At 42.0% G+C, this 13,350-nt stretch overlaps 1 protein-coding gene across 2 annotated transcripts in view; it reads right to left on the bottom strand.

Moving 5' to 3' along the window:
* Window positions 1–8,629: 8,629 nt before the first annotated feature.
* LOC146663908 (glutamate receptor ionotropic, NMDA 2C-like) overlaps window positions 8,630–13,350 on the bottom strand; it is a 63,101-nt gene continuing 58,380 nt past the window's right edge. For both annotated transcript variants that reach the window (XM_085416857.1, XM_085416858.1), the window contains exon 16: window positions 8,630–11,488. In XM_085416857.1, coding sequence (XP_085272983.1) covers window positions 9,929–11,488 — 1,560 coding nt within the window. In that variant the 3' untranslated portion in view covers window positions 8,630–9,928. The remainder of the gene's footprint in view (window positions 11,489–13,350) is intronic.

Raw genomic sequence — 13,350 nt, 5'->3', positions numbered from 1 at the left:
TTTGGATTTTTTCTGTGAAGAATTTGGCAAAGTCATTGAATGAAGTTCATCTGCCACTGACACAGGAGGGTTTGTTAGCCTGTCAACTGTAGAAAATAAGACCCGAGCATTATGACTGTTTTTGGTGATGATGTCAGAGAAGTAGGAACTCCTTGCACTTGAGCTTACGCTAATGAGAAAAGAAAGAAGAAAAAAAAAAACAAACACTTGTTTTTAGAGCTCTTTGATGGAGGGACGCTTTAGACCGTTGTCATGATTGTTGGTGAAACTACAGTTATGAACAGCTCTGGTGCTGTCGCTGGTAGAAAAATGGAGCCAAGGTCCAACAAGTATGAATTAAAAATAATAAACAAAAAAACAACCACCAAATGTAGGATGGAATGCAGGGAACAGACACGTTGATTTTAGAGGGAGAAAACCCAGCTAAGCTACATTTGCTGATGATCCTCTCATTTCATGTCGCCTTCCATCGCATCTACTGTACAAGACAGCAGAAGGAGTGACACGCACAACATCACTAAACAAAGTATGAAAAAAAAGATAGAAACAAGCAGAGTTTTTGAGTGGATGTCAAAGAAAGGAACTCTGTTCTGTCCCATTTCCAGCTGTGAAACCATCACACACTGATGCATTAAAAGGGATCAACAGCTCTGAAAACCATCATCCCATCATTAACAACACCCTGATGGATATCTTTACTTCTTATTCTGGGCTCCTCCACCAGGAGAGCATAGGACTTTACCTCATATTAGTGGAGGAGGGAAAGACTCATAGAGGGAAAAAGATGTTGAAGATAATAAGGCTGCTCACAGCTTCTAGGTCAGGAGGCTGGGACTGGTTAATTAGAGGGCTATGGTTTGGGCTTCTGTAGCCTGCAGTGTGTGTGTGTGTGTGCATGTGTAGTTATGTGTCTTCCTGGCAGGATGTGGGGCCTCGTTCCTTGGCTGTGCCATTGGCGGCTCATGGTGAGGCTTTGTTAATTTGCTGAAGTAATCGCTGCCAAAACACCCCAGGAGCTGTCACCTTGGAAGGACAAGAGGAGAGGCGACAGTGTGTGCTTTATACTGTTGTTCACAGGATGTCAGCAGCGTGACACCTGCTAATCACAGCTGCCACTTTCATGTGAGGAAATCAAGATCTTCCACAGAGCTGATTTATTCGTCAGACAAGGTGGAGCAGAGCTTCTGTGTTTACCTCTGTGTTTCTTGGTGAGGTCGCATCTGATGATATATAGGCTGTGTACACACAGGCCAGACCCTGATGTGCTACACTGAAATTACTCCCCAAAAAACTCATTGAGAAACTGGTGTGCCTCAGGATTGGGGCTTCTGGTCTAATAGATACTGGTGACAGTTTGGGAGGGATGAAAAATCCAGCTAATCAATAAGAAGCTGAGGAAAATGCCGTGTGAGGTGCAAGACATGGTACCACACTCCCATTTTTCCACCATGTCTCCTAGAAAGTACTTATTTCTTATCTAGTACTCATTTGGGTTGGTAGGAAGTATAACTGTTGCTCAGATTATGTTTACAGGCAACAATTTTTTCTTCGTTTTTGCTCTTATGAGCAGTGGTAACAAGGAGTCTGGCGTTAATGGGGTTAATATAAACAGCAAAAGATTTTTACATCCTGCAAAGAAAGTGTGGGTGTGTTTTTAATATTGTAGCTTGAATTAAGGTTGTTACCTAAGAGATGTAGCCACTATGGAGTGAGCTTACATTTTAAAGCCTTGGTTAGCATTTTGGCTTCATAGTCTGATGTGTTCCCTTGTCTTTTTCATCATGCTTGTTGCTGTGGGTTTCATGTTTTCCTTATCATCCTGTTTTAATATTGATTATTATTAGCACCTACAGCTACAGCAGTGTCTGCATATACTCCGCCTGTCCCTCAGAGCAGCCATGTCTCTAACAATGCAAAACTTTAAGCTTTAAAACAGATTAAACTTGGAAATTACATTGAAGAAATCACTGCCCTCTGTAGTTGTGATGGAGGGGAAGTTTAGCTGCAGTAATGCTGGGCTGCTCCAGATCTAGCTATTCTAACATGGTTAGACTCACTATACAAGAGTCTGTCGTAGTCTGAAGAAAAAAGGACAAGCAGCCTACTTTGATTAAAAATGATTAAAGAGCAGAGAAAAAATGCATTTCAGTAGTTTGTTTAAACACTAGATAATTGATCTGTTAATTAGGTTGACACTGGTCTAATTCAGTTACATATCTCTGTGTTTAAAATTCCCTGACCAAAATTGATCTCAACTTAACAAACAGTAGAGTTACTTTTACACCAAAGCATTTATTGTCTATGATTGTACCAGCTGTTACAGAAAGTAGAAGCAAATATAAATTTTTAAAGCCAAAACGAAAATTGCACATCCAAACGTGCTCTGGCCTCCATCTGTATTGTTCTGCTTATTTGATTTCCTTCTCCCTCAAAACAGATTTGAATCACAGCCTCGGCCTTCCTGAATGGCCGAGCTCATTCCCCTCCCAAAGATGGGAGTGATTGTGGGGCATGAGCCTGAAGATTGCTGAAGTAATTAACGTTCCTGCCGGCTGGCAGATCCAATCGTCTCGTCTCGGATACAGCGGGAGCTGCTGCATGCCCGCACGTTCACGCACACAAGCACGCACAGACATGCACGTGGAGTCTCAAATTCAAAGTTTAATTGCATACTGTAGCACAATAAAATATGTCCTCATATGCACAGACAGCTGTCACACTCAGAATGCTGTACTGCTTTGATGATTTAGTTAATATGAAAGCGAAAGTCAAAACAACCAGAGCGTCTGTCATCTACAGCATGTTCTTGCATGTACGTATGCCAGTGAAATAGCAATGATGTTGTTTTTCAGTGCTTGTGTATCTCTCTTTAATTTTAATAAGGCCATCATTACAAAATTGTACTCCTTCACGCAGCTGTAATTTCACCCAAGATTTGAAGATGCTTGGGATCTTTTCACTGGAAGGTTTTCCACATTTCCTGGTTTTCCATATTGTCGTCCTACAATTCAAATGATAATCCTTCCTCTGTCAGACACAGAGAAATAAATCTTTCCTTACCTCTCTTTGCTCTCCTGCACACTTCCCACCTGTTCTCATATCAGCTGTCCTAATATTTTTCTCTTATCCTTCTCCTCTTCTCTCCTCATTCCCTCCACCTCCCCTACCTTATTCTCTCCATCTCCTCGCCGAGCCACCTCATCTCGTGCCCTCCTCCTCGCTTTCTGTCTCTCCTCCTGTGACAATTCTCAGCCATCTCCTTTGCCATCTCTAGTTTCCCTCGACAATCTTTTTTCCTCCCCTCAACTCTTGCTCCAAATAATTTTCTTCTCTTCATTTCTACCCACACATTTTGTCCTCTCATCTCATCCCCTCTTCCTCTTTCCTCTTTCCTTTTTCTCACCTATCAGGGAGGGCAAACCAGCCTTTTGTCTCAAGGTGACTCAGAGCATCTGGAGCTGTTGCCGCGACATGTGAAGCAATTTATTCGCAAGCGGGAGGTGTGAGGAGACCGGACTCCGGCTCTCTGGTGACTCCAGACGTTGTGGCCGTCGACCCTGTCAAGGTTGCTGCTTGTTTATATCCGTATATTTTTTAAAAAAGAAAAGCATATGCATAATTAAAAATTAACTGGGCTGCCAGATTCAGTTTGTGCTTCTTGGCATTAATTTTATTTAAAAAGAGGTCATAAACAAGCAGATTTACACACTGGATGAACGAGTCGAACATCCCAGTGTGAAGTGAGGTGTGTCAGTGCAAATGACAAGATGAATGGATGAATAATGTTTTACCTTCAAGGGTGGTCTTTATAGACTACTGTGTCCTGACATGAAAATTAAATCAGCAAGCTGTTAAAGGTGCCTAATTGTTCTTCATTTCTTCATGTGCTTCCCTCCCCTTTCATCCGTGTCTGGGATTGAGATGCCATATGTTTATGTGTGTCAGTATGTATTTATAGATGGAAAAAAATGATTTGAATGTGTAAATGTTGTGCAAGTACTTCATATTAAAAACATGTCAATGTGTTGGTCTCTGTGTGTGACGTCGGCAGCCTGTCCCAGGTGCTCCATTGATGTTTTCATATGCATGAGTCACATCTTTCATCATTTGGCAGGACAGGTCCTTCATCAGTACTGATGGAGCCTCTACACACATGTAATCAAGACACAGGCACACAGACACACACACACTGGAATACATCCAGGTTTCCAGGCATTTAGTCACCTCAAGGAATGCAAATGACTGTGCTTATTTTTTTTTTAATTCAAAGCACTCAAGTAAAACACTGAAATGATTTTCTGTACAGTGTCTCTCACAGTTATTGTGTGGCTATTACCATTATCTGCTAGCTGTGCCAGCCTTTTCATGCTGTGCAACAACAACAAAACAGAAGAGTCTGCAGCCGTTTTTGCTGTCCTTAGGCACAGTGGTTCATCGAGCAAGTGTCGCAGCCTGCACAGTTTGTGTATACAAAGACATATGACTTGTTAAAAAGAAGAGACTTGTTGGAATTAAAAATAATCAAATGACTGATCATCAATAAGTGTGACCATCTCTATGAAAGCTGTGGTTTTCACAGTGTTAACGCAATGACACAATCTTCGCGGCAGTGAAGGCCCCAGCATATACACCCTAAGATCAGACCATGCGATACTGGGCTACATCTGAGACTCTGCAGGCTTCAGTTAGTATGTTAAATGTTAAAATGAATAACAGTGCAGTTATAAAAAGACTAAAACCATATAGGTTTGTTTTCTTTTGTGAAGGATTTCCAGGAAAAATCTTAATCTGTTTAAAACATCCGCTTTATCCGAGACCGGGTCGCGGGGGCAGCAGCCTAAGCAAAGAAGATGGATGAAGATGTTTAAAACATTTTTTGGCCATAATGTGCATAGTTCAGCCGAAGTCCAGATCTCAGTCTGATTGAAATGCTATGCAGGACCTTTAGAAAAATGTCTATAAACAAATGTCTGAAAACCTCAATGAACTGTAAGAAGAGTGCGCTTATTGGTTATTGTTGCTAAAGGTGGTTCTGCAAATTACCTAATCATGGGATTACTTAGTTTTACTTCGACTGCAAAGAGTCCAGTGAAGATACACCAAAATCTTCATTTTGTCTTTTTAACCACTCAGAGGAGGCTTGCTTTTATGTTTCTGGCCATTGTCTTACTGAATAACACAAGTAAGGCTATGCTTCAAAGCATTTCCTTCAGGATTTTCTAGTAGACAGCAGAAATCATGATTCCATCAATTATAACAAGTCGTCCAGGTCCTGAAACAGCAAAGCAGCCCTAGACCACCACACCACCTCCACCACGTTTAACTGTTAGTATGATGTTCTTTTAATAAAATGCTGTGTTAATCTTATTTGGGCAAGTGTGGCATTCAGATCTTCAAATGTTGTTCCGGGTTCTTCTGTGACCTCTTGGATGTGGTGGGCTCTTGGAGCAATTTTGGTGGTCCAGTCAATTTTACGAAGGTTCACCCGTGTTTCTCGCTGTGACTTTTGATTTTTTTTTTTTAGATCCATACATGCTCCAAAGGGTGGCTGGCCTCTCCCTTAGAGATAGGGTGAGAAGTTCAGCCATCCGGGAGGGGCTCAGAGTAGAGCAGCTGCTGCTCCACATCGAAAGGAGCCAGCTGAGGTGGTTCGGGCGTCTGACAAGGATGCCTCCTGGGCGCCTCCTGGGTGAGGTGTTCCAGGCATGTCCCACCGGGAGGAGGCCCCGGGGCAGACCCAGGACACGCTGGAGAGATTATATCTCTCGGCTGGCCTGGGAACGCCTTGGTATTCCCCGGATAAGCTAGAGGAGGTGGCTGGGGAGAGGGAGGTCTGGGCCTCTTTGCTTAGGCTGCTGCCCCCGCGACCCAGCCTCGGATAAAGCGGATGAAGATGGATGGATGGATGGATGGATGGACATGCATAACAATCCATAGATCCATAGAGATCAGGACAATTTAAAATTCAGACTCAATGAAAAACAAAGTTTTGACAAAGAGTTTTTATGAGTCATCTTAAGGTTAGTTATTAGTTATATTCGTGCAATAGTTAAAACTTTTCACTAACAACTAAAAAATGTGAACTGTAATTTAACATATGGTAAATATAAAAACAATATGCAAGAGCTAAAGAATGGCAAAAAAAAAAATGGTGCTGATGTGTTACAGTTACATAAATGTGGAGAGATCTGGTCACAGAGCCCCAGATGGCCTGATAGCATGTAGAGGGTGTTTACTGATGGCTGGGATGAATTACTTTCCCCACAGCAGAATGGAGAAGCTCTTCCAGATGTTAATGTGTAACAAAGAAGTGAAACGTGCAGTTCTTAAAACCTCCATCTGAAGAAGGTTATTTTAGATTATGCTATATTTAGATTATGTTTTTATTAGCACAAGTACATCATTCTCCACTGTATACATTGCTGCTTCATAGATTACAAGTTCAAATTCAGAAGCATCCATTTTTTCCTTCTCACCAACAAAAGAAAATGACATAGATGCTTTATGATATAGAGATGGGCATCTCTTCTAACTATACTTTCCTTTTGCACAACAATGCTATCAGATAGTTGTACCCAAAAAGATAAAATCCACCTTCACCAGTTCAAATCCAGGCTTTTTATCTTGGGCCAAAAAGCATGTCTTAATTACATAATTACCAAAGCCCGCTGAGCCTCTTTCTGATCTTCTAGGATGAAAAGCAGTCCAATTACCTCAAATGCTAAAAATATGGGATCAGCAGCAGAGAAGAGGATTAAATCAATATTATGGTCCAATCTAAGGCAATGCTCCAATAACAAAGAAGAAAGTAATGGAAAAATCATAGTGCTCAATGTTTTTGCTCCCGAACATTACTCATCTGGCTTCCTCAATGGAGTCTTATCTCGTTATGACAACAGCATGGAGTAAAAGGTCACCTTGGACTGAGGTATGTTATCTTTGGTTGAATTTGCTTCAGGCAGGGGTTACTGGAGAGTTAACAGCGTGCCATGATCGCCACTCTGTCAGGTTTGGTAAACGCTGACAGAAATTATGTCAAAAGTTGAAAAGTTGACAGCAGATTAGAAGTGACAGAAGAACATCACTGCCAGTTGATGGTATCTTTTTTTCTGCCTTGTATTTGTGTCACCAGCTGACATGTGACCCAAACACCAAAAGGATATTCCTCCCGGATGCTGCAGCAGATGATTGACCTCCATATGACAAGATCAGCGAAGGAGGCTTTGATCTGTGACCAGATCCTCATCTTCGTCCGCTAGTCTGCCTTTCCTGTCCTTTCTAACTTGTATATTTTCTAAGTTCTTAGTTATCAGATATCACTGTTGTGCCATTGTTTGATATTTAAGTATGCTTAACTATATTTTCTACACATATGTGTTGATTTTTGATATGTGATCAGAGGTTTGGCAAATAGAGAAGTTAGTTCAAAAGTCGTGTATGTATTAACAGATGTGTATTTACAGAGAAGTCTGAATTAAGACACTGAACAGCAGGCACTTAGCTGTGCCTCATAATCTACCACAAAATCTCTGTAACATACACACAATGACATGTTTGTATATTTTCAACATGCAACAATTCTTTACAAAAACAGTACTCACCCCTCAGAACTTGATCTTTTGTCACAGCAAAGTCACTGATAACTCAGATCCGAGGTCCTGGTGACATAGTTACTCTGCTCTCTTATCTCCTTCCTCCTTTGATCACTATTACAGCGGTCACCAACCCCTGGGCCATGGACCGGTCCGTGAGTCGTTTGGTACCAGGCCGCGAGAGTTGAGGCTCAGGTGTGAAATTTATGGTTTTCAGGGTTTTTATCATTTTTTGGCGTTATTTCTTTTTTTTATTGTTTTTATCGTTAACTCTGTTTCCCTGGATCTTTTCCCAGGTGTTATGAATAAATCTTCTCTTTTTTTTGTACTGGTACTGGTTTTATGTTGTTGCATTTATCTGCAACACCTTAAAGGCTGGTCTGTGAAAATATTGTCGGACATAAACTGGTCCGTGGTGCAAAAAAAGGTTGGAGACCGTTGCACTATTATATTACTTTACCTGCTAAACGTAATTTATAATGCCACTGTGCTGACGACATTTACTATAAACAAATTATTGCATCGTTGACGTCAACCGGTTCACGAGCGTTTTCTACAAATGACAGGAAGCTAAATCAAGAAGTACAAGTGATACATTTCCCAGCATTCCCGTCCACCATCAAAACTTTCCTGAGGCAATGCTTGTTTTAAATAATTGAGTGCAAAACGCTTGAATAAATATTTGATGCATAAAAAAAGGCTTTGGTTCACAGTCTGTCCACCTTAACATAATAGTGAACAATGTATTCTGTGTAACCTGAAGGATCCGTATGATATTCCTTTTGATTTGACCCCAGGGCTGAATAAGATTTGCGATACAGATGTGTAGCTAACCAAAATCTCTAAGGAATGTTTCCACCACCTTGTACTATGAAACTTTCTATGCTGTGATGAACTAAGGTCATGGAATCAAGTATCAGGCTACCCAGAGTACTGTAATATGGCTTTGTATTCTATTAGAATACAAATGTTCCTCAACAAAATAGGAGCAACAAAGAAGAAGTACACATGCATATTCTTTCAAAAAGGCTCTTTAATTGGTCTAAGTGATTAATTACAGGGTGAGGGAGCCAGGTAATATAGATACTAGAATAGCTTTCAATTACCTCATTTAAATTTGATCATTAAACAGTTAGAGGAGATGGGAAATAGGGACAATGAGGGAATATAAAAGAGTGGAAAAGAGGGAGTGATGAAAATCGTAATATAGGCAAACTGTAGAGTTAATACAGTAATAACAAATGTTTCAATAAATCAGCGACAGCTTTACAAAAAGAAAAACTCAGAATGTGCCAGAGGTGTATTTAGAAAAAGAGTGACTATAAATTCCTATCATATGTAGAATACATGAATATGACACTAACAGCCTCAATTAACACATTTCTCTATATTGATATAGTATTTAGGATATAGAATTGATTTAATGTCAGGCCCTGTGCGATGTTGTGCTGTACTGTAGCCTCACAGTGAGACACAGCGAGGAACGAGAGTCCATAGTTTAAGACACCTAGTGCTGGTCAATCCTGTCCTGTCGCTTTCACCAGTTTGCAGATTGTGTTCACATGGACTGCTTTCACATAGTCAATCCCTTGTCTGCCTCATCACTACATGAAGACGTGAAGATTTTAGCTCCAAAACATTATGAATATTTAATTAAGTTACCTGAAAATAACAGATGTCTCAAAATGATTATTACTTCAGTTTAGAAAACTGCTGCTGCTTTGTGTTTCTGGAATACAAGCATTTTAATACTGAATGTTTCATGTTGGAATAAAACTCTCCACGTCTGCTTTGCATCTCTCTTAAAATATCTTGCTACAATGGCTGCTTGTTTTTGGTGGTTGTGTTTAAAGATAGTCCATCTATTCGACACCCAAGACTAAATCCCAACCATCCACAATAAAATATACACAACACACACAGCATGAAAACTCTGGTTATAGTTTAACCATGCGCCAACACCATAGACTGCTGTAAATTTTGGTGCACATTGAAGCACAGAAAACACATAAGCGTTGTTCATAAGAAAGCAGCAAGTGGGTTTAACCTGCCAACGTCAGATTTCGGTAGCTTTCTTGAGGATATATTGGTAACAGTGCAGTCTTCTTTCTGTACTGATTATCGCGTCAGTTCAACATATCCGTAAAATCTGGCGAGCCAAAACTTTGTTCTTTACCACATAAAGTCACATCGAAAATCAACAGTTACTTCAAGTCACACACTTTACCCTTTTACGTTAATCTAACCAATAAACTCTCTCCACAGTGGTAATGTTTTAATGTCCTGTCAACTGTATAACCACAATTTTCACCTTTTGAGGTCCTAGAGGTGTCCAATCAAACTTCAGATTCCAAGCTGGACACCCGTCGCCAGGGCCTAAGTACACAGGGGCTCCCCACAGGCTGCCCCCCTGCTCCCTGACCTACCTGAGCCTCTGATCCAGTCTGGGACCCCTGATAGACCCCGTAGGCTCCATACACACTGTCCTGGTACAACAGAGCCCGCTGCCCCCCACACCCCCCACCACCACAAGCCAACAGCTGGCAAACTGGGCTGGATCCTGGGTGATTGCTAGCAGTCTGGCTGTGGTGCTGCAAGTCCAGAGGACCATGGTAGAGGGGGAGTCCAGGGTATGAGTTCAGGTAATGTGCATACTGTCTGCTGAGCAAGCTGGTGGCTCTCCGTACCACGCCCCGCCCTATCCCAGTCCCATGTTGCACTGCTTCTCCATATGTTGGTAGGTGGGTTGAGTGCGAGTAGCGCAGCCGCTGGCCCTTACGCCCATTGGGCTTCCTTTGGTCCTCCCTTATATGGAGGTAGGCCTGGTTCCTCGGGAGGCACAGGTTGTTTCGAAGATGTGCAGGATTGTATGCCTTAGCAGGTGTAGTTTGAGTAAGAATACATGGGAAGAGGTCTGGAAGGGTTGAAGGTGATTGACTGGACAGGGAAGACTGGGATTCATCAAGCTGGTGGATCTGCTCGCTACCCCATGTTGCTTTGAGAAAAGAGGGGCGTCTGTGCCTGCGTCTGCCTCTCAGCACAAGGTCCTCCGGTGGCCAAGAGCCGTAGTTCTCTACACGCGGAGGCATCGTCTCCCCTGTGTAAATATTGTCAACGCTCGGGGACGACATGTGGTTGTCTTGGAGGTGGTTGACTTTAAGCTCACTCAGACACACAGGACTTTTGTCACTCTTTTCCTGCTCCCCGTGTATTCTCCTCTCCACATCCCCATCGTCAAACTGAAAACTCTTGGACCTCCTTTTCCGTCGGGAAAACCCCAGTTGAACATGCTGGTTTTGGGGTGAGGAGGCTGGGTGAGAGGTGTAGATGTCAGGTAGCTGGAGATCGGTGCAGGGAATGAAGGACGAGTGTGAGTGGGTGTCTACATAGAGTCTCCCGGTGGTTTGGTAGTGGTGTGGATGTTGATGAGGGAGTGGCTCTCCAACGGCCAAGTGGGGACTGCTGAGGCTGGAAACAGGAAGTGGTCTGTCATACAGACATGAAGTAGAGCGTGTTGGTAGTGTGTAGCGCAGTGGTGTGGGCCTGCTCATACCCCTCTGCTGTTTCAGAGAGGTTACAGCAGTCAGAGGTGGGGTTAGAGACTGCTGAGGAAGAGAGCAATGATTCTCTGTAATATAAGCAAACCCTGCTGGTACAGCTTCTGTGGCAACTTGTGGAACACGAACAGGCAAGCTGCCACCATGTCGACTCAGCTGTTCAATGGTCTTGGTGGCGTTGTCCAGGGAGCTCTCTACATTAGCGGTGGAGACCAAATCCTTTGCAGTTCGAAGCATCTTAAGCATATTTGCTTGCGCGTAATTGGAGGTCAAATCAGGTTTGGCCAAACCAGACGAACGCCCAGTATCCTCCACTCCATTGAAGCAACTGTAAATACCCTGAAAGATAAACGAGAGGGACAAAAAAAACAAATAAAGAATGAAGACAAGACGTGAGAAAAATTCTTTGCCCCCAAAGATCTTTTTAAGGACTACTTTGGCATTACCTTGAAATACTGTTTAGTTTCTTTTATATGTTTGTATTTCATCTGATCTAATGAGAAAGGCTGAGCTGCATTACAATACAATGTTGTGTGTTATAATAGACCACTGCTGGTTATAACTACAGTGAGAGTTGGTGAATCCTTATTTATAGCTGCTGTCTGTGTTTCTAATATTAGGAAGAAACAGTGAACATAGTGGTGGTTCAGGCAGGGTTCAAGAAGTCAATCTCTGCAACAGTCTTGGCCCCACTACTGAAGCTGCTTTAGGCTACTCTCAGCTGTGGTGTGTCTGCAAGCAACTTTGCAACCCACCTCCATCTCAGCTTCTCCTCTTAATGATGTCAGTGATTCTGGCTGTAGCTGTGCATTGGATGTTAACCTGACATATGTTGGTTGCACATATCTGAGGGAAGCACAACAGGTTCAAATAATACTAGTCCTATTCTAGCTGGATATGTCTTTCACAGATTGAACCAACGGCACATATCCAGCCACAGCTTCATCTGTCACAGCAGGAAGAGAAGCTACCGTTCTGCTTACATCCAGATGTCTACTGTCTGTACTGCAATACTTCTCTCAATTACCACAGACAAGAATGACTCAAAAGACAAGAAAACAGAATTTAGGAATAAATCAAGAAATCACTGGTTAGCCACAAACTGTTTAACTTTGAATCGCCCTAGTGGGAACAATTTGACAGATGAGATTTCCCCCATCTTAAAGTGATGACCCACCTCTTATATACTAAACATCCCATTGGCATAAAAATAGATTTCATTAATATCTTATCTTGTCACCAAGGCAAGTGTTAGTCACCAGTAAATTATGCATTCTCCCCGAACCCAAGGAAAAACTGTTTAAGCTGAGAGGATTGGACCAATAGTGGCACATGGGGACACATGCCTAAAGTCCCTTACAGAACAAACTGTCTCTAACTCTAACAAACAAAGAGCCAAATCCCATGACTGTTCTCTGCTTACAGTTAGCTGAGACATCCTGAAAGAGCCAAATTTAATTTGGTCCTTGGGGCCGCCCCATATGGATTAATGATCAGATAGTCATTTAGCCGTTAATCTGATAAAACCCAGATCCAGGCACAATGGTATGATTACACAGTAGAGGAGGCTGGAGTCCATAGACATTTTCCTGGCTGTAACTGAGGCCAGAGCATTTTGCCTCAATAACCACATTCCAAAACAACTGCATCAACAAACTGGGTAGTGATTTAGGCTAATTGAACATTAGGCAATCAAAGTTAAATGCTGAGTAAACATCAGAATTAGAGCTGCTTTTCATCCTTTTTTGTCTCTCCCCTCCCCTCTCATTCTTAATAAGAATACTGTACCATTTTAGCTAACATTATAACAAGGCCTTTCAATAACGCAATGTAATTGCATGCAAATACACAGCCATTTGCATTAATTTATCATCACATAAAAGCCACTTCGTGTAAAACAACATGTTAAATGAAGAAAAAACCAACCAACCACTTAGAGCCAAAATAATATACCAGCCAGTCTTTCAATCTCTCCAGCAAGCTGTTATACAACTAATCAAATTACAGGGGCCAATCAGTCACTTAACTAAATGATCAATGCAAAAATCAGCGAGGCAATTTCTCAATCCCCCTTCTGTAAATCATGCAATCAGTTATCAAACCAACCGAGGATGCATAAACAACCCAGCTCTCTCACAAAAACAACTTAATCAACTGACAAGAGGCAACCTGATAGCTGAGAGGTTAGAGCACATAACAGC

This window comes from Rhamphochromis longiceps, linkage group LG8, assembly GCF_057381845.1.
Source record: "Rhamphochromis longiceps isolate RC_006_pf linkage group LG8, R_longiceps_female_GT1.1, whole genome shotgun sequence".
Classification (NCBI taxonomy): Eukaryota; Metazoa; Chordata; class Actinopteri; order Cichliformes; family Cichlidae; genus Rhamphochromis; species Rhamphochromis longiceps.
This window is presented reverse-complemented; position numbering and strand designations above follow the sequence as displayed.